At 40.3% G+C, this 22,046-nt stretch overlaps 1 protein-coding gene across 1 annotated transcript; it reads left to right on the forward strand.

The window, feature by feature from the left end:
- The first annotated feature begins 2,284 nt into the window (after window positions 1–2,284).
- Window positions 2,285–3,093, forward strand: LOC138891548 (uncharacterized mitochondrial protein AtMg00860-like). The gene is made up of 2 exons (XM_070175020.1): window positions 2,285–2,480; window positions 2,702–3,093. The coding sequence occupies exons 1-2, from the start codon at window positions 2,285–2,287 to the stop codon at window positions 3,091–3,093; spliced, it is 588 nt and encodes a 195-aa protein (XP_070031121.1).
- Window positions 3,094–22,046: the final 18,953 nt, after the last annotated feature.

Genomic DNA, 22,046 nt, shown 5'->3' on the forward strand with positions numbered 1-22,046 from the left:
TTGTTTGACTAACGTGCAAGTAGATTCTACATTGGCGGTGCTACCTAAGGGGAAGAAGGCTATTGGGTGGACATTGGCGGATATTCTGGGAATAAGTCCCACATTTTGCATGTATAAGATCAACTTGGAGGAAGGTGCCAAACCATCTATTGAACATCAAAGGAGACTAAATGAGGCTATGCAAGAAGTTGTCATAAAGGAGATTATCAAGTGGTTAGATTTTAGGATACAATAAAAAATTTAGAGTTTAATATAATATATTATATATAGATCTTCGAGTAGTCTCACTTTAGTAGGCAAGATGTAGCTTTTCATTTTTGTTTTTTCTTATTTTGGCTAATCATTGCAAGTTCTGAGACTGTATTCAAGCATAAGTTTTTCCTATTGAAAGTTGGTTTGCTTTCTGCAACTTTGAATCTCATCTTCAAATACTTTCAATAGATATTCCAATATAATGTCTTTAAGCTTATTTAATAAGGTTTATAATCCTTTCGCTGTATTCAGTATGGACAACATATTAGTAAATCGTAAAATCAACGAGCAAGAAACAGGGACTAAAACATTAAATGTGTACACTTAAACTTCAAAAATAATGTAAATCAACGGTGTGTCAGAATGAGAAACAATTTGGTTGCACGGATAATTTGTCACTCCCTATAAGTTGTTACTTCCTAAAAGTTGAACGCAATTACGTAGGAAATCACCAAACTACAAAACTGATACCCATAAGTTGTTACAAACGAGCCACAAAAGATGCATTTCCAATTATAGTTTCATGTTTGAGCATATATCAGCAATCTCCCAAATGCTAAAATGGATAACACACATTTTCTACAACTCTTGCCACACGAGCACTACTTTAAATCTCATATACTCTTTATGATCAACACCACTAAGACATCTTAGAAATCTTTCTAATTTCTCCATGTTTATAAAGAAAGCATGTAAATGCATAGCACCAACCCATATTAAAAAAATAGATCTGAAAAATAAACCAAACTAACAAGAATAAACCAATCCAATATTGTCTTTTAACAAATTCATTGTTTCTAAGACGAAACAAATAAAGACTTAGGCTTAATTCCATGGTAAAAAAAAAGTTTGTTCTTTTTCTCTTGTTTCAAAGGAAGATCTTTTAGACTGAAGTGATTGAGATGTGTGTCTCTATCAGGTAAGATAATTACAACAATTGGTAAGTGTACTGTCATAACTTGTTCAAATCCCATAATCTGAAGAGTCATTTTCTTTTACATGTTGTATCTAGAATTCAATATCATACATCGTAGCTTGAGTTTTCCGTAAAAGTTGCCTTTGGCTTTGGCGTCAGATCAATAACTATGATTCCTAGGTTACTTTGATGTTGATAATTCTCAATAGAACTTTACGATTAACTTATATAGACCAAGAGTACAAGAATTTTTCGCCTTTGTTTTCAATTTACTAATTTCACATCTTATGAATAATTATTTGTACTTATCTTTTAAGTGACATTATACTGTATTTCATATACATATATGTACCTTCCAAGAATGAGACTTTCAACAAAAAAATTTTAATGTTTGTGTGGCAAGGGCAAGACCAGATCCTAAATACGTAATATGATTTCTTTTCGTTAATCGAATGTAAATATTTTTTATCTTCTCTAATATCCATATATCAAATAGCTTGAGCACAAGAGAACAACAATAATTTTTTCAAACCTAGGGATTGAAATAGCAGAAAATCCCTAAGTTTTGAAAATCAAAATCGAAAAAGGAGAGATTGAGTGAGAGAGAGAGTTACATGAGAAGGGAGTGAAGTGAAGAATTCGTCATTGGAGTGGAGAGATAGAGGGAAAAAACACGAAATAGACAGAAAGAAAACTAAAGGGTTTTGTGAATAATAATAAAACTTTTCCACTACTTCCCTGAGAAATCTCTGTGGGAAAACCTTTTCATAAAATACAAAAATAAAAAATAAAAAATTTTCGTTCACACGGAATCAGTGGGAATATTTAAAAACATTTTTTTTATTTTTTCGCTGTTTTTCCTGGAAATTTTTTTTAGTTTTATATAATTATTTTTTAATGACTTTTCCTACAGAATCAGAGAAAACTAAATCACGTGTATTTTTGCGCCAAAACGTTCCCACGGATAGTCAATGGGAAACGTTATTGTTTTTTCCTGGAAAAGAAATTTCACTTTTCCCATTGAGTTTCGATGGGAATTGCCACTTACAATTTTCCGTGGGAAAATATTGTGTTTATAGTAGTGGTCGAGGTTGTCTACCCTATTTCCGATAGTTCATGGACATCTCCGGTTTAATATGTCCCAAAGAAGGGGGCATGACGGTGGTCACCAATGACAAGAATAAGTTAATTCCTACAAGAACAGTGACCGGTTGGAGAGTGTATATGGACTATCGCAAGCTCAACAAAGTCGCAAGGAAAGATCACTTTCCACTTCTCTTCCTAGACGAAATGCTTGATAGGTTGGCCGATTGTGCTTTCTATTGATTTCTGGATGGCTATTATGGCTACAACCAAATCCTTATTGCTCAGGAGGATCAAGAGAAAACAACCTTTACATGTCCCTATGGTACTTTCTCCTTAAAGCTGATGCCATTTGGTTTGTGTAATGCACCGGCGACTTCTCAAAGGTGTATGATGGTCATCTTCACGGACATGGTGGGAATTTTTTTGATGACTGTCTTGCAAATTTAGATAAAGTGTTGGCAAGGTATGACAAAATGAATCTGGTGCTCAATTGGGAGAAGTGTCATTTCATGGTCGAGGAAGGCATTGTCCTTGGCCACAAAATCTCAAAGAAAGGAATTGAAGTTGACAAGGCAAAGATTGAGGTGGTTTCTAAACTTCCACCTCTAACTTCGATGAAAGGTGTGCAGAGTTTCTTAAGCCATGCGGGGTTTTACCGGCGTTTCATCAAAGATTTCTCTAAGGTGGTGAATCCGTTGTGCAAGCTTCTTGAGAAAGACGCTAAGTTTAACTCCAATGATGATTGCATGAGAGCCTTTGAATTGTTAAAGTTCAAGTTGACAACCACTCCCATGAGAGCAATGCATCAACAAGATCTTTCATCTGATCCACTATGCTAGTAAGACAATGAATGGTGCTAAAGTCAACTATACCATTACGGAGAAAGAGCTCTTTGCCATTGTATTTGCAATTGAAAAGTTTCGCCTATACTTGATGGGTGCAAAAGTTATTGTCCACACGGATCATGCGGTACTTCGTTATCTTATGAGCAAGAAAGATTTCAAAGCTCGGTTTATGATATGAGTGCTTTTTGTTGCAAGAGTTTGATATTGAAATCCAAGATAGAAAAAGAAGTGAAAATTAAGTGGCGAACCACTTGTCTCGTTTGGAGGAGGAGGGGAGGCTGCATGATGGCCTTGAAATCAATGACTCCTTCCTTGATGAGCAACTTTTGGCTATTTCAATGAATGAGGTGCCATGGTTCGCGGATCGAGAAAATTTCCTTATGTGTGGAATCATCCCGGATGAGTTCTCTTGAAACCAAAGGAAGAAGCTCAAACGGGATTGTCAAGATTATTATTAGGATGAACCATACCTTTTTCGGATTTGCACAGATGGGGTGATTAGAATATGTGTACCGGAAGAAGAGCAAGGTAAAATTCTTGGGGCTTGTCATTCTTCGTCATATGGTGGTCACCGGGGTGGAGCAAGAACGGCGGCCAAAGTGCTCAGTTGCGGTTTCTATTGGCCCACTCTTTACAAGGATGGAAGTTATGTAGTGAAAGGATGTGATGAATGTCAACGGGCTAGTGGAATCTCGAAGAAAAATGAATTGCCACTCACTACTATTTTGGAGATTGATATCTTTGATGTGTGGGGTATTGACTTCATAGATCCTTTTGTGAGCTCTTGTGGAAATACCTACATCTTGGTCATGGTTGATTATGCGTCTAAATGGGTTGAGGCCGTTACTCTACCCAACAATGAGGCGAGAAGTATGGTGGCGTTCTTAAAGAAGAATATTTTCACAAGGTTTGGCACTCCGAGGGCTATCTTAAGCGATGTGGAGTCACATTTTTGGAACAAGACTTTCGACACCTTACTTAGTAAGTATGGTGTTACTCATAAAGTCACGATTACTTATAATCCACAAGCTAGTAGTCAAGTGGAAGTCTCCAACCGGGAGATAAAGAGTATTTTGTCCAAAACAGTGAATGCTAACCGGATAGATTGGTATAAGAAGATGATGCATTATGGGCCTATCGTACGACTTACAAAATACCTATCAGAATGTCTCCATACCGGTTAGTGTTCAGAAAAGCTTGTCATCTTCCGGTGGAACTTGAGCACAAAGCCATGTGGGCTCTAAAGAAGTTGAATCTTGATTGGGATGTAGCCGCTAACTTGAGGGTTGCATATTTGAATGAATTGGATGAGTTCCGGTATCATGCTTATGCAAGTTTGTCCTTGTACAAAGAAAAGATGAAATATCTTCATGGCAAATACATTTGCAACAAAGAGTTCAAGATGTGCGATCTCGTATTGTTGTTCAACTCGAGGTTGAGGATGTTTCCCGAAAAGCTAAAGTCTAAATGGTCTGGTCCTTTTGAAATTGTGGGCGTGACACCTTTTGGTGCATTGGACTTGAAGAACAAAAACAATAAGGTATTCCGAGTCAATGGTCACCGGGTGAAGCACTATTTGGGAAAGGTTGGAGATGGCCACGTCGAGGCGGTGATTCATTTCAACTGATGATATTCTGCGTCGTGCCGCGACGTTAAATCAGGCGCATCTTGGGAGGCAACTCATCTTTCTTTTTCTTTTTCTTTACTTTGTTTCTTTTGTAGTTAGATGTTATTTTTGTGCTAACTTGATTTGAAGTGTGCTGCAGGGATGAGTGTGCTTTACAGTAGTTGTGGCCAGAAATTTGGTTAAGTGTTGAAAGAATTGTGGACCACAGTTGCATTGTGCGGACCGCACAATTATGGTTGCTGCAGTAAAAGGTGCTCTACGGCCACACAATTAACTTGTGGACCACACAATTTGAAGGTGAAAATTGATAGCTCTCTAAAGTTGGCCTGTCAGAAAAATGGCCGATCTGCGGCCGCAACACAAATCTGCGGTCCGCAACAAGGATCTGCAGTTGCACACAAAATTTGCATATCGCAGACAGAACAAAGATTTAATCTCACCAGGTAACCGAGTGCGGTCCGCAATAAGAATTCTGCGGCCGCACTCGCCCCTCTTCCCCTTCTGAACTTCAAGCATATAAATAGAGGGCTAGGGTCACTATTACCCTTTTCCCTCTCTGAGCAATAAAATCACATAATCTCTTAGAAGTTTCTTGCTGAGTCTACTTGTGCATTCTTACAACACCTTTGATAAATCACTCATTACACTCATTCACTTGGTATGTTTCATAATCTTTTTATTTTTTTTTAATTTTTTTAGAATTTTAGTACAAATTATAGGCCATTTATCTATACAATTTAACTGTACAACCATGTGGGGGGTAAATTTGTAGTGGGTCAATTGGTACATGCTCTAGGGGGAATGAGTCAATAGATTTTTATGCGTGTACGGTGTTTCCATGTCAACATTTGTGCAAAATAATTGCAAGCCCTAGGTAAAGGTACTGACCGTTTGTAATTATTTGAAATCTGCGTCCGCACAAGAATTGTGTGGTCCGCAGAAGTTAAATCTAGGGTAACTCTAGGAATAAATGGGTCTATGGCCGCAAGGAAAATTTTGCGTACCACAAAATTTTCATTGCGGCCGCAAAACAAATATTTTACTGTCTTCAGAGAAGTGTAATATTTGTGATTCAATGTGCGGACACAAGATAAAATGTGCGGTCTGCAGAAAACATATTGTGGTCGCACATCAGCCAATTCTATGTCAGAGACTTGGCATATTTGTGGTTTATGAGTTGCGTCCGCAATGAAAAATATGCAGACCTCACTTCACATTTGCGGTCGCAAGAGAAAATTATGCGGTCCGCAATGAAAAATGTGCGGACCATAGATCCCTATCCTGCAAGCATGTTTCAACTGTGTTCTTCACTGTGTCTTCTGGTGTGTCCTTACATTCATCGTATGTCTGAACTTGAATTGCAACTAACAATCACCTTTGCTTGGTACAGAAAATGGTTCGATCAAGAGGCAGAGCCGACACTTCAAAAGGAAGGGGTGACCCTTCTTGAGGATGAGGGAACAAACCCTTACCTAATGCCCAACAATATGAAATCAGAAAGAAAAAAGCAACCGGGAGAGGGAGAGGTGCAGACCTTTTTGAGACCAGTTCTTATGCCATATAGGGATGTATCAGAGGGCAACTCAGCCTCTGTTCAGGAATAACTGGCAGTACAGTCCAGGCCGTCAGGGAGGCTTCAACTGAGGGATGAGTCAACATCATCACACAGCACTTCTGACGGTTCGAAAAGTGCTAGTCAAGCTTCTGAGCCTTCCACTACACCTGTCCCTGAGGCACAAGAGACATCAGTTCAGGACAACCCTGATGATGGCAAATGAAGGGATGCTACAGTAACCGGCCTTGAAAGGTCGAAGAAGAAAGAGGTATGGGAGGATCGATTTGTCAGCTTGGCCGCTTTCTCCAGCTTCCGTGAATGGTGGCCAGTGAGGTCGCTTACTCTTGAGCGACAGTTTCAGTTGAAAGAGTTGTAGAGGTATAACCCTACAGTATTGAGATAGTTTAGAGAATGCAAAGGATGTGGTTTACCTAGAGCGTGGTGGATGCTAAGGAGTACCTTGTCGGGGAATTCTACGCCAATGTGGCGTATATCAAGATAGGGACTAAGGTGACAAAAATGTGCAACCTCAAAGTGTGATTTGATCAGCACACATTGAACACATATTTGGGATTTGATGATGTCGATCCCACAAAGGACTTAGAGAAGTATGCACTTGGGAATGCAGCTCATCCTTGGCTAGCAGATATTCTAGGAGCTCCTGGGCCACCACCACCATGGATCACAGCAGGGGTTTGTATTCACAGGAACACTTTGACCTTTGAGACAAAAGGGTAGCAAACCTTTGTCTACAATATACTAGACCCGTGCCAGAATGAGACCTATCTTCCGATCCCTCGGGCAGTTCTAGTTGCTTCTATCATGGGCGGGTACCCTATCAAAGTAGGTGCCATGATATCGGCCAACATCTCTGTGATTGCTCGGCAAGCTGGCACGTCCTACCTGTATCGCGATACTATTACAAAGTATCTCACGGATGTGAGGGTAGAGCCGAGGGACTTTGATACAAAGGTGTGGCTGAAGAAGCCTTTCACATGGTACTCATTGATGGATGCATACAAACCTAAGAGAAAGGGTCAACCGTCTACCACCACAGGCCAGTCTGATGAGCCATCGGTGATAGTTGCAGAGGCAGTTGATATTCTATCCACTTCGACTGAGCCTTCATCTAGTGTCGCAGCTGTGCCTCCACCACCATATTCAGTTCCCACTGCAGTTCCTTCCATAGGTTCCACCACGGCTTAGAAGCCGGTGCCCATTTCTACTGCTCCATTTTTTGTGCTGTGAGTCTCCCAGACATTGGCGAGCCTCAACAATTGGATGCAGACAACCACTGCAAAGCCATCTATCTTATCCAGCACTAATGCAGCACAATCTTCTATTTAGACACCTCAGGTTCCTTCGACTGTGGAGGAAACATTGAAAAAACTCCTGGAGAACCAGAATACCATCATGGCTACCTTGGTACAACATGGGTCAGTGATCGAAGAGCTGGGCAAAGAAGTCAAGAAAATGAGAAAGTCCCAGGCCAGCAAGAAATCAGTGGACAAGCTCTGGAGATAGGTTACAAAGCTTGCTACAGTCAAAGATATCCCCTTCGATATGCTGATTGACCCACACCCTTCAGGCCCAGATCCTGCAGCACCATAGGAATCGGTTGCACCAGCTGGCCAGTCTGAGGAGCCAGACTCTTCTGCCTACACTGTCGAGGCAGTGCGTCAGATGTTCACCAACCCAGTCACTCCAAGGGTTGAGGATGATGAGATCCAGTTGGAAGAGACTAAGAGTGGTGACATTGCTGGGGACACAGAGATGTCCAAGGAGCCATAGGGAGTCTTCTTCACTCTTTCCCTTCCTTTACTTTTATTTTGTTAAGCAATGGGGACAATGCTTATTTTTATTCGGGGGGCGGGGGGAGTTTATTTGATATTATTTGATGATTCTGAGACATTTGGCTTGTAATAACTTGATACTATTTTCTTCTTCTTTTTCTTCTCTAATTATGTATATATCTCCTCTTTCTCCCTCATTATGTATATTCGTTATGCTTTTGATAATTTTTGCTTTGTATCTTCTTTATGTCTGTTTTCTTATTAGTTAGTGTTTAATTTAGTAGCTTCTTTTTGATTTAGTAGCTGTTTTTATGTTTTAGTATATAATAAGCCTTTGATTTTTTTAATGCAACGGTTCTTTCCAAAGGTAGCTATTGTGTGAACCGGGTGACTCGTCCCAATAATGGATGGCGTGACAATCTTCTTAAGGGAATGAGTCTGTTTATAGTGTTTAGGTAATAATAGTAGTGATAATGAATAAAAAGACCTAATTAAGTCAAACTCGAAAAGTCAAACATGCTTCATTTGGTACCAACATACTTAACTATGTGCTTATGGTTAGAAACAAGGTTTTAAAAAAGAAATAGCTCTAGTTAGTGACTTTATGACTCTGGTGTTGACTTTAGAAACCATCGAGTAGTTTAATTGAACCATAGTGATTTTCAATCCTAACTGTGGTTGTTGTGGGCCCTCAACTCTCTCATCTTTAACAATTCAGTTGTGTGAGAGGTGAGTTTCTTTATTATTAGTCCATGTACCCATGTGAAAGGTCTAGAACTCGTCTTGAATGTGTTTCAAGGCAAAATCTTAAGTTTTGCTTGGCTTGAGAAGTGATTGTAGGCTTTCCTTGGCCCGTTTGAGTTTTCTATTACCTACCAATGATGTCATCCCTACTCTACCTCTTCGAGCCTTTAGCCTTTCTCATTTGAAAATCATGTTACAAGCCCTTACCAATTCTATTGTGATCTTCTCTTGGCACCCAAGCTTTCCTTAACACTCATGTTAAACAAATAGCTAAAAACGTAAGTTTGGGGGAGAGACGAGGAAATCAAAAAAAGGTATCAAGGCACAAAAAGAGAAAAAGAAATGATGAGAAGAAAAGGCAAAGAAAAAAAAAGAACAAAAAGAAAAATGCAACAAAATGAATAAGTAAAAGAGTTGAAGGGATTCAAAGAAAGGCAATGATCCCAAACATGGAGAAATATGAATGTAATGATCAAGAAAGAGTGATGTTAAGTCTCTCTAGTCCCCCAAAGAAAAGAAAGTGCCTCAAGGAATTGGCAAAATGTGACCCGAGAAATGAATGATGGAGTGCTGAAGGAAGGTGTAACCACTCAACCATATTGTATCCAACCTTAATCCAAAAGCCTTCATTACATCCCGAAAGAAGTCCTATTTGATCTCGAGCCGAGTGAGCTTACATTAGTGGCGATCTACATAAGGGGCAAACCTATGGTATTTGAAGCCGTACTTGCGACATTCTCTTGAGAGAGATGAGTGAACCTTTCATAAATCTTGGATTGAGTGCTAAATTTCTTAAGTGAGCCAGGTAACCAGAAAGTAGAGGAGGAAGAGTTTAGAATCCATAATGATCTACATGATAGAGAAAGAGTCCTTGATGAGCAAAGTCAACTTTTGATGCTTAAATGCTACTTTAGAGCTATATGTGCATAAATGTTTAACTTGTTGCCTTATTGATAATACATAGGTAGTGTGGGTAATTGTTGGTCCTAACTGATGTGTGGATGGCTCACCTTCGACTCGCTGAAATGACCCTTAACTTGTGGAGGTAGGAACTAATTTATTTGCTTGAGGACAAGCAAAAACTTAAGTTTGGAGGAGTTGATAAGTGGGGATTTTGACTGCTTATTAACGCCTTTTAACTTTTGTTTTTGTTTAAAAGTATTGAATTATGCTCCCGGAACTAATGAAATTGTACAAAATTGCAGCAATGCTGGAAGTTGGGCTCCCGAGATGAAATCCGACTCAAAGAAGAGTAGTCCAAGCACAAGTCCACAAGTCCACAGAGGCACACAATGTGCGGTCCGCAGAAGGAATTCAGAAGCCGCATAAGAAATTGTGGACCGCAGACTTCCACCTGCGGCCGCGAACATAGAAGGAAAACTCAGTAGACATTTTTGCAAATTCCAGTCCGCACATGAATTGTGCGGCTGGAAAAGATGGGCTAAAGGTCAAGATCAGAGAGATTGCAAAAAGACCAAGTCCAGAGCTTCAAAGAATTGCATACCGCACAAGATTTGTGCGGCAGCAAAAAATTGTCTTGCGGCTGCAATCCTACTATTCCAGACAGTAGAAGAGTAACTTGCGGCCGCAGTTCTAAATCTACGGACCATAGAAATGTTGCCTCGCGACCACAATTCAGAATTGTGCAGTCGCAGAATCCCTCCTACTGCCGAATGAAGAAGTCTGCAGACCGCACATGGAATTGTTCGGCCGCAGAACCTCCCGAGGGGCATTTTTGTTTGAGATTTTTAGACTTGTATAAATAGAAGAGTTTCATGAAATTAGATCAAGTTTAAACATCAGCAATCACTGTAGCCATTTTTCTTTGCCATTTTTGGAAGTTTACTATATTTTGGTGTATTTTACAATAGATTTTATTATTTTAAGCTTATATTATGAGTTTAATTCGTCTTTCTTCCTCTTTTTCTTCAAATCCAAGTATGAGTAGCTAGATTTTTATTAGGGTTGTGACCCAACCCTAATGTGTTAACCTTATGGGTTATTAGATTAGTGCTTGTTTATGATTGAGTGTTTATTATTTAGCCTAGTTTATGCTTTTATTTGAAAAATTAATAGTTGCAAACATTAGTTCATGCCTATTTGACTTAGTCTGTTCTTGAGAAAGAGAGACTTAGTCTAAGATAACTTGGCTAACAAGGGATTGGGTCAATTGAGAGATTGATTCACCCAATTAAAGGGTTCAACCTAGAGATAGTAATAACCCGACTTGAGCTTTTATCAACCATTTTGTGTGATACCCATTTGGTCTTGAGAAAGCCAAATTGGGCAAAACTACTCTCTGACCGAGAGGTATTGAGTGGGTAATTTAGAGTTGATAGCTATAATACACCCCAGTCAACAGACCAAGCATTAAAGTCTTTATACCATTAGGCAAACGCCTAGGCAATGGTCACAGCCCTAGGCTTTTTATCAATTTGAAAAACCTCAAAAACAGTTATCCTAGTCTTCTTTCTTTATTCTGCAATCTTTAGTGTAAATATAGAAATAGAAAACAAACCTTTTTGTGGAAGTGCAAATCAAGATAATTCAATCACGCGCATTAAAATATATACCCCTAACTCCCATCTTAGCTCCCTATGGATTCGACCCCGACTCTTAGTTGGGTTACTATAATTACAAACGACCATTTCATACCTTTTAGAGGTGTGCATTTGGATGGATCACCCATGCCGGGGCCATCAAGGTCGAGACCAGAAAGTCGGACCTTTTCAAGGTTAAACAAAGAGACAATTAGATGCTCAGTGAGTTTGTGTCAAGGTTCCAGATGGAACAGATGGACCTGCCTCTGGTTACAGATGATTGGGCTGTTCAGGCATTCACTCAAGGCTTAACCCTCGTAGCTCCTTGGCTTCACAACAGCTAAAACAAAATTTGGCAGAGTACCTAGCAGTGACTTGGGCCGACGTCCACAACAGGTACTAGTTAAAGATCAGGGTTGAGCACGACCAACTCGGAGCCCCTTCTGGGTCTATTTACCCCATCATGGCCTACGACAGGTCTAAGAGAGTCGTGATCATGAGCCAAGGCCGGTATGGGATCGGTACCAACCATACAGCGGACCGAAGGGGAAATGGGTCCGAGCGTCACCCATAAGGAATGAAAAGAGAGGCGATTGAGGGCCCAGTAACCGAGGTCTGATAAGCAAAAATGGTTTCTATAGGCCGCTCGAGAGTAGGGAGCAGTGAGATTTTCAAAGTATACCATCAAAGTTGATGCTGCCAGCATCGTGTCAGCCATCGGGCGTATCAAAAAGACCAAGCGGCCCCGACCATTGCAGTCCGACCCTACCTAAGGAGATCCTAAAATAATATGTAAGTATCACATCACTCATGGTCACAGGATCGAGGATTGCCGACAGCTAAGAGAAGAAGTTGCTTGGTTATTCAACAACGGGCACCTCCGAGAGTTTATAAATGATCGAGCTAAAAACAACTTCAGGAACGGGGACGCCAACAAACAAATCGAACAAGAGGAGCCTTATCACTTCATCAACATGATCATCGGAGGGGTCGATGTCCCCCAAGGACCAATAATAAAGTACACTAAAGTGTCTATCACAAGGGAATAACATACCCGATATTATATCCTAGAGGGAACCATTTCGTTCAGCAACGAGGATGCCAATTGCATCATGCAACCTCACAATGATGCGTTGATAATATCTGTACTTATCAATAAATCTCCAGTTAAATTTTTGTTGATTGATCCACGTAGCTCGGCCAAAATCATCAGATCAAGGGTCGTAGAGCAATTGGGGTTAAAATACCAAATAGTGCTAGCATTCCGGGTGTTGAACGGATTTAACATGGCATGTGAAAACACTAAAGGGGAGATAACCCTGCCTGTGGACACCGTCGGGATGATCCAAGAGACAAACTTCTACGTGATCAAAGGGGACATGAGGTATAACGCTCTATTCGGAAGGTCATGGGTTCACAACATGAGAGAGGTACCCTTGACCTTGCACCAGGAAATGAAATTCCCTACACCAAGAGGAGTCAAGACGATCTACGGAGAGCAGTCGGCCGCAAAGGAGATGTTTGCAATCGACGAGGTAATCCCAATGCCCGTATTTTTGACATCAAGGACTGCAGAGCTGACCAAAAAGGAAGAAATTAAATAGGAATCACTGATGCCAGTCTCGGCTGAACCGTAAGAATGAGGAATAGACGAAGAGGATAATTACGAAGTCCAGAGATCGTTCATAGCTCCTGATGACACCGACGCCACCAAATCAATAGTCGAAGAGTTGGAGCAGGTCATATTAATCAAACACCTACCGGATAGAAAGGTATACCTGGGCATGGGTTAACACCCGAGCTCAGGAAAAAATTATTGATTTTCTTAAAGATAACATAGATTGTTTCGCTTGCTCCTATCTTGACATGACAGGGATCCCACTGGAGGTAACCGCTCATAAGCTGAGTTTAGACCCGAAGTTCCATCCGGTTAAGTTGAAGAGGAGGCTTCAGTGCGAGATCAAGCATGCGTTCATCAAGGATGAGGTATCCAAACTCCTTAAAATAGGGTCCATCCGGGAAGTTAAATACCCGGTCTGGTTAGCTAAGGTAGTGGTGGTGCCCAAAAAAGGGAATAGCCTAAGAGTGTGTGTAGATTACAAAGACCTAAACAAAGCATGCCCTAAGGATTCTTTCCCTTTGCCTAACATATATCGGATGATCAACGCGACGGCCATGCATGAGATACATAGATTTCTCGATGCCTATTCCGGGTACAACCAAATTTAGATAGACCCGTACGATCAGAAAAAGACTTCTTTCATCACTAAATTTTGCACCTACTGTTATAATGTAATGCCGTTTGGATTATAGAATGTCGGTGGCACCTATCAACGCCTAGTAAAACGGAAGATAGAAGAATAGATAGGAAAATCAATGAAAGTTTATATTGACAATATGTTGTTCAAGTCCCTGCGAGTATAGGAACATTTAAAACATTTGCAGGAGAACTTCGACATACTAAAGAAATACAATATGAAACTGAACTCGGAGAAGTGCGCATTTGGGGTCAGATCGAAAAAGTTCCTTTGGTTCATGGTATCCAATCAAGGTATCGAGATCAATCCCGACAAAATCAAGGCCATAAAAGGACATCACCATGGTGGACAATGTCAAGGTCGGGACAAACACTGACCGAGCATATAGCCGCCTTGGGCCGGTTCATCTCAAGCTCCTCAGACAAAAGCCATCAATTCTTCTCACTGTTAAAGAAGAAGAATAACTTTTCCTGGACCCAAGAATGCCAGCAATCTTTGGAAGAACTCAAATGGTACCTATCAAGTCCACCTGTCCTGTACACTCCGAAGACAGACGAACAGTTGTACCTCTACTTGGCGGTTTTCGAGGTGGTGTTAAATGGAGTCTTATTCTGGGAGGAAGAAGGTATGAAATTTCCTATTTACTACGTCAGTAGAACTCTAGGTGAGGCCGAATCAAGGTATCCTTACCTGGAAAAATTTGCGCTCGCTTTGCTAAACGCCTCCAGGAAGCTAAAATCGTACTTTTAAAGCCACCCTATATATGTCGTGACCTCTTACCCGCTATGGAACATCATGTACAAGCCCGAGCTCTCAGGCTGGTTGGCCAAATGGTCTGTGGAAATTAGAGGGTGCGATATCGAGTATAGACCCCGAACCGCCATAAAATCTCAGATTTTGGTAGACTTCGTGGCCGACTTATGCCAACCTTAATACCCCAAGTCGAAAGGGAATTACTGTTGACCTCGGGGACCACTTCAAAAATCTGGACCCTTTTCACGGACGGTGTCTGGAACGCTAAGGGGTCCGGGCCCAATATCGTACTAAAACCGCCTACGTGAAATATAATTAAGCAATCTATTAGAACTGTGGTATTGACTAACAATGAGGCAGAGTATGAGGCCATGATTGCAGGTCTAGAGTTGGCTAAAATCCTTGGGGCCGAGGAAATCAAAGCTAAGTTTGACTCCCTCCTCGTAGTAAATCAAGTTAAAGGGACGTTCAAAGTAAATGAATAAAAGATGCGAAGATACTTGAATAAATTACAGGCAACCCTACATCAATTCAGGGAATGGACCCTGCAACATGTATTCCGAGATTAGAATAGTGATGCTGATGCACTGGCTAACTTAGGATCATCGGTCAATTCCGATAAATTCAGTTCAGGAGAAGTAGTGCAACTAATGAACTCAGTGATAGAAGAAGGCCATGCCGAAGTAAACTCAATGAGTTTAACTTGGGATTGGAGGAAAAAAATACATAGATTACCTGGAGACAAAGGGCAAGGCCATGATCACGAGCCTGGAGCTATTGGATAAAAGATGGGAGGCCGCCCTGGTCCGATTGGCTGTCAAGAAGCGGCGAGTAGAAAGATATTACAACCGAAGAGCCAGCCTCCGACACTTTCAAGTTGGGGACTTGGTATTGAGGAAAGCAACACTACACACCAGGAACCCGAACGAAGGGAAGCTGGGCCCGAACTTGGAAGGACTGTATCAAGTTATCAGAATAACCGGCAAGGGCTCATATAAGCTCGAAGCGGGGAACGACGTACAACTACCGAACAACTGGAACGTGACACACTTAAAGTGATACTACTGCTAAGGTACGAACTCAATTACTTTTTAATTATGTTATTAATCAGACTAACATATGTAGGTAATTGGCCAAGGACGGATATGGCTATTAGGTCCGAAAAAATGTGTTGCACTCTTTTTCCCTTAAACCAATTTTGTCCCGAAGTAGGGTTTTCATCAAGGTTTTTAACAAGGCAACAGTAAAACATGCTAACTTAGATTTGAAGACCGGTTTTAGATCGGAGTCAATGATCATCTTCTTCAGGTTAAACTTATCTAATCCCTCACGAGTTCGACCTCGAATATTGGGGGCCATTACCCTCAGATTAAGGTCTTTAGCAAGGGAAAGAGAAAACTTTGTATGCTAAAAGCTAAGGCTTGATGGTTAGGATTCATTGTAAGGGCCAAACGATCGTATGAACCGTTCCCATATAGTCCACTCTAGCCATTGCACAAGTTTCTATACGCTTTTGATCATGTACCTTGCACATTAAGAAATGAAAGAAATTTTCTCTTCCCTTATACTTTGTTACTACACGGTTTTGCTTCTTTGATCCCGGATCCTAAAGCCCGAGCCCACGGCCTACCCCTACTCGGGGACTATCGAGCCCATGGCCTACCCCTACTCGGGGGCTATTACCCGAAGAAAATTTGGATGACTCGGGCTACCGAATCCCGGAGACACCAACTCTTTTAGGAGGTGTCAAAATATAAAAGGCTATGGCCACCCTAAAAATAGCTCGGAGATGTCCGAAGTCCATAACCAGAAAGTAAGGCCTATGTGAAAATACGAAACCTACCAAAAGGTTACCCTCGGCAGAAACATCGTCTAAAAATACTTAAGCATCTTAGAAACCTCAAAATAAACAAAAAAAATACATAAGGAAATACTGGAAAAATACTAAGGCATCTACGCCTGGTCTTCACCAGAGCCCGACTAGTCGCTAGAACCGTCAGAGCCCTCGGACCCTTCCGAGCCCTCGGAACCCTCGGAGGCTTCAAGACCCTCAGGCTAGTATAGCTCCTTTGCCTCAGCCTCGAGCCTCAAAGCTTCTTCAATCTTGGCTAATAGGTAAAAACCTCGGGCATGGATCTCTTCGAGGGTCTCTCTCCGGGATAGCCGCTTTATGTACTCAGTCTTCGTCTTTTAGAGGGTATCGGCTGCCTCCACATCAGCCTTGTACTGGTCCACCATCTACTTGGCATCAGTAGAGGTTGTTGATACCCAATGTTTGCTTCATATTTTTAAAAATACATATATACTTTCAAAATAGCATATTTGCATCATCATTTAGTTTACAAACCTATACAAGTATTTTTCCATAATTTTCCATAATATTTAGAGCTTTAAACTAATTTTCTTATATTTGTATTATATAAATATCTAGTAATTATCCTTTAAATTATTTTTTGATGACTTAATTACCCAAAATTATTATTTTCATCCATAATACATGTTTCAAACATTTCTATTCTATTTTTATTTTTTATAATTGCATTAGCATTTTTAAGCTATTTATCTAATTTTGCAATAATGGCTTATATTCTACAAATAATTGTGTTTACTATGTTATTTATGCCGAAGTATCATTTTACTCTGGTGCAAGCACTGCTCAGAGCTCATTTTCAAGGCTCTTGTGAACTCCGAAGCATCAGGGATTTTGGGTTTTTGTTATTACACTCTGCACTCTTTTAATTTTGCTACTGGTTAGTGTTTAAACCCCTCATAATCTTTGCTTTCTTCCCTTCTTTCTACACATGTATCTGAATTTTGGTTCAACTATGATGGTGTTCAACATGATGTCATTATGTATTAATTGACGCATGAGAGTAGTGTAATGTTCATGTCATGACTCACTATGATTTGCACTCTGCAATTCCATATCTCCTAAGACTAGTTCTGCACCCTGTAACATCTTTACATGTTAATTTTGAACTTCAATATTGTGGTTGTATATTATTTCTGCCTAGTGTATTTAGATAATGCCCTAACTTTTATTTGAATGAACTTTTACTAAGTCTTGAGTATGTTGGAGTGCTTTTTGTAATACTGCCCAAAAATCTATTATAAACTTGTGTCTTGCTACCCTGATTTTCTAAAGGCAAACATTCTATTTCAACTGACTAGGACCTTACTCCTAGATTAACATGCTTTTTCAGTATGCCTTGGTTAGCTTGCTACTTTCTCCTTTCTGTGATAATCAATATATGTATACCTCCATTATGTCCAAGTATTGATATGGCCTTAGGTTAGACTTGACTTAATTTAGTCCATTAAATGTAAACTAGTGCAATCTAGGTATGTTTGCAAACTTGTTTTCCTTTTCCTATGATGTTTGTCTATGTGATGCTTTGCTACTGAACTTTGCTGAATTTTGCTGGTCTACCTGAACAGTTATGCTGTATGATCACTCTGGGAATTTTTGTCCATTCTCTTTACTTGTTGCTTTGGTATTCTAAATTCCTATTCTTAGCCGGCTGAAAGCCAAGGCTACCTAGGTTCTCTGTTGGCCTCCCTAATACGAGCACTGCTCAGGGTCTAATTGAGGCCCTTGTGAACTCTGACGCACTAGGGGCTTGGCCCTAGTCACTCCTCTTAACCTCCAAACTATACCTAATGCTCTACTTCCCTATCATGTACTATATTCTATGTTAGTTGCTCCAAGTGATGCAATATTTGGTGTTATGGCTCATTGAAAGGGGTCTGAACTTCCCTATGGACCTGTGATCATGTGGTTCTTTGTTGAAGGTCTAAGTCTACTATGCCAGAAGTTTTGAAGGCCCAGTAAGGCTAAGTATTTAGTTATTCTATTTGGGCCTGCTATAGGCCTGTTTATTGCTATATAATATTACTACTCTATTATTAATTTGGGTCTGTAATAATAATCTTTGTATAAACGATTGGGGTGTTAGTAAAAGGGGATGGGGTAGATTCTAATATTAATGTATGATGGGTAGAAAACATGTCTATAGGATTGAATGATGCTTTGCCTTATGTTGTTCATTCTCTATGTACACTGTAGAAAGCATGCCATTAGGGAAACACACACACTTGCACTACTTGTTTATTAAAAAACCTGAACTCACATGTCTCAATATCTTTGTAGCTATATGTTGATTAGAGAACCTGCCCGTAGGAAATATTGTTGAATTTCCTGTTAATTCGCATTACTAGGGATCGTGCCTATAGGACTCTAATCATATCATTTGTTATGGTATTGCATATTTCACCTAGAGAAATCTTCCTATAAGGTCTAACAATAAAATCAGAATCCTCATTTGTTAATCGTTAGAAATCCTGCCTATAGGACGCCACCGCTCGCCTTAATAACTGGTAATGATGCCCTTTAAACACTGTTAATCCCTCACTTAGGCCATTATCAAGTGTATGAGTAATTCTGAAAATCAACTCCCTCTATCACATAACTCACCTAGGCGCAACAATTATAGGGCAAGTAATTGAGGAATTTGCCTTCTCAATAACCAGTGTGTAATAACTTATGCAATCCTGTCTATGAATCTCGTTAGTTCCTGAATCTGCTTGCGTGCCTTGATGCCTGTCACCTAGAAATCATGCCTATAGGGAGTTAAGTTCCTTAATTCTGAATTGCCTAACATGAAAAACCTGTTTTGCATGCATTTGTTGTTTAAGTGTGGAGGCAAACTTGAGCCTTAAATTGCCATATTTGAAGTCCAATGTGTTTTTGTATGTCGCTTAGTTTTAACATTTTTTAGCAGCCTAAGTGTTGTCTAGAACCACCCAAAATAGAGGTCCAATACCTCATGTACCATAGGTATGGGACGGGTAGTGCACGCATCAGGTACGACTTATAATTGTATTAGTGCGCTTTAGGTAACAACTTTAACATAGTAATCGGGTAGCAGGAGATAATAGTTTGTGCCCGCTGAATAATATGAGTAACACCCCATCTTGAGGGAGTTACGAAGTACTATTTATGTTGCTCGGGGTGATCCTTTATGCCAAAAAACTTAGGACACCCCCCCCTTCCTCTTATATGTTGTTATTAGATCTAAATAGTTGTGTACCCATGTTCGCACTAAGATCTGTATTAATCATGTTGTAATAAAGTTCTGTGACTTCTGAACTCCCTTTGTTTATTTGATCACCTAGCTTAATCATAATCCACATAGTCTTAAGTTTGATCGGGACCCACAGTTATGGACCTCGAAGAGCGTCTAACACCTTCTCTTTGAGGTAAGTTGAGCCCTTACCCGATATTTGGTGGCGTTGACTAGTCAAACAGAGTTATCTGTATAATAGGTGCCCTAACGCACCTTAAAAATCGTTAGGTGGCGACTCTCCTATTTTAATACCTCCTTTAAAAGAGTTTTCACATGTCGAAGCCCGATTTCACGAGAAAAAGGGGCGCGACAGCATGGCGACTCTGCTGGGGATTTACACTTAGGCTCTTACCATAATGAACTTGGCTTATGTGGATTAGTTTTCTTTGTTATAAAATGCGCATTCCTTTTCCATCTTTATTTGTTAGATTTGCTATAACACACACATCCCTTTCCCGTTCACCTTTACTTGTTTAAAACTGTTATAACATGTACGTCCCTTCCTTTCTCCACCTTTATTTGCTTAAATTTGTTATAACATGCACATCCCTTTCCCTATTCGCCCTTAGTTTCTCTAATTGCTATTTATTAGCTATATCATGTCTCTCCCACCCCTACTCCCCTGCTTACTTTATTATATTCCCTATGTTCCATGAACTAACTTCTGCTTTTATCTTTCTTTTTACATCCTTTATGTTTTATCTTAATACTGTGTTTATTGCTTTCACATATCTATCATGCAAATACTTGGAAATTTGTTATTATCTTTGCATAAAGCATGCTCACATCATATTCCACTCGTGCCCAACTAATACCATAGCGGCACTTGATGAGTGCCTGCGCTCTTCCAAAATTACCCTTTAAATTGGAAAGGCTTATTTGCGGTAAACTAGTCGATCAGCGGTGAAGTCGGCGGTTCCGTGCCTTTCCCTCTCAAGTTGTCCACTTGAGGGTACCGGTCTAGACCCTTCTAGAAACCTCACTCCAATATCAATTGTGCATGGATTATGTCAAACCTAGTATGGGTTAGAACGTTGTCCACGTGATAATCCACTAAGATAAGCCTTGTCTAAAGTCCGATGGGACACCATCACGTTATGTGCATTACTTAGAGAAAACATGCCGATATATTGATCATTAATGTGTAAATAGTCAGACCCAGAGGGGGAAAGGGCTAACTCCATTTGTTTTGCAGAAAATGAGGCACGAAGTTCCTAGGTTCGGCATGGTTCAAAACATCCCACCTTTGCTGCTTGATTGGTTGAACAACCTCTCACCTAGTAACAAGAAACATGTGAAAAGAATCCTCGAAAATTTACCTTCCTTATTGGACATTCGGCTAAATAACGCATTTGATTGAGGCCGCCACTATGTTTTGGTATGAGAAAAGAGTTGCCTTCCTCTTTGGTGATATAGAAATGACCCCTCTCTTAGAGGAAATAGGAGGCTTCGCTAGGCTGCCATGGGATAGTCCGGGTTTATTAGTACCAGAAAATCGCACTCCCCGCGATTTTTTGAAAATGATGGGTTTCAAGAATAATGATGAATTACTCTGTCTGAAGGAGTCCTACATACCATTTGAATTCCTTTATGAACATTATGGGTATACCAAGTCATATCGCCTTCACTGTGATGAACTTGTCATTACTTCTTTGGGTTGGACACACTGCTGAGTCTTTGTATTCATTGTCTGTTTCTTAGGGTTGCTGATATTTCCGATGAAAGGGAGGAGGATCCACACTTGCTTAGCCATGGTCACTAGGACTCTAATGGAAGGAATTGAATGGCAAACTTATACTATCATCCCCATGATCTTGACCGAAATGTACCGAGCTTTAGATCGATACAAGCAGGGGTACAAACATTTCGAGGGCTGTAATCTGTTGCTGCAGGTTTGTTTATTAGAACATTTCCAGAGAAGTGAATATCGTCAGGAACTTCTGCGACGACCATTGAATGACTACATTGCCTACCATCATCCAAAAAGAATGACATTTATCCCAGATAGGTTCGCACAACCTGGAAATGCTGTGAGCTGGGTGCGTTTCTTCAGCAATTTGACTGACGAAAAGGTACATTGGATGTTCGAATGGTTCCCTAACAGCGAATTCATCATCAGGTCAAGTGAAACCACTCATTTAGTATTGATCGGGTTAAGAGGAATCTATCCTTATGCTCTTATAAAGGTAATGAGGCAAGCGGAAAGAAAGCAGGTTATACCTCGAGTTTCCAACATGGTCCAGTACAAAGCAGACTTTAAAGGGAACATCATTCCATTCAAGTTCGAGGAACAACATATGTGGAATCAAAAGGTCATTGTAGAGAAAGACACTATTGAGCCAGACAGGTACCATGCCGGCCATGTATACTTCTACCCATCATGGTTAGTAGATGATATAGCGGGAGATGTCAAGACAGGGATTAATCTGAAAAATAGGGTTATAGATGACGCTGCTAAAGCACAAGTCAAGTATAGGATGCTGTGCAGAGGGTTTTCGAGTCTGAAGCTAGACATTTGGAACAACACAAAGTGGATATGGAAGCCTTCAGC

Source organism: Nicotiana tomentosiformis, chromosome 1 (assembly GCF_000390325.3).
Source record: "Nicotiana tomentosiformis chromosome 1, ASM39032v3, whole genome shotgun sequence".
NCBI lineage: Eukaryota > Viridiplantae > Streptophyta > Magnoliopsida > Solanales > Solanaceae > Nicotiana > Nicotiana tomentosiformis.

Excerpts from the sequence above, each read along its gene's own strand:
- LOC138891548 (XM_070175020.1), top strand. The coding sequence starts at position 2,285 with ATGGACATCTCCGGTTTAATATGTCCCAAAGAAGGGGGCATGACGGTG. Across the intron at positions 2,481-2,701 it reads GCTTGATAGGTTGGCCGATT|ATAAAGTGTTGGCAAGGTAT; the intron begins GTGCTTTCTATT and ends TTGCAAATTTAG.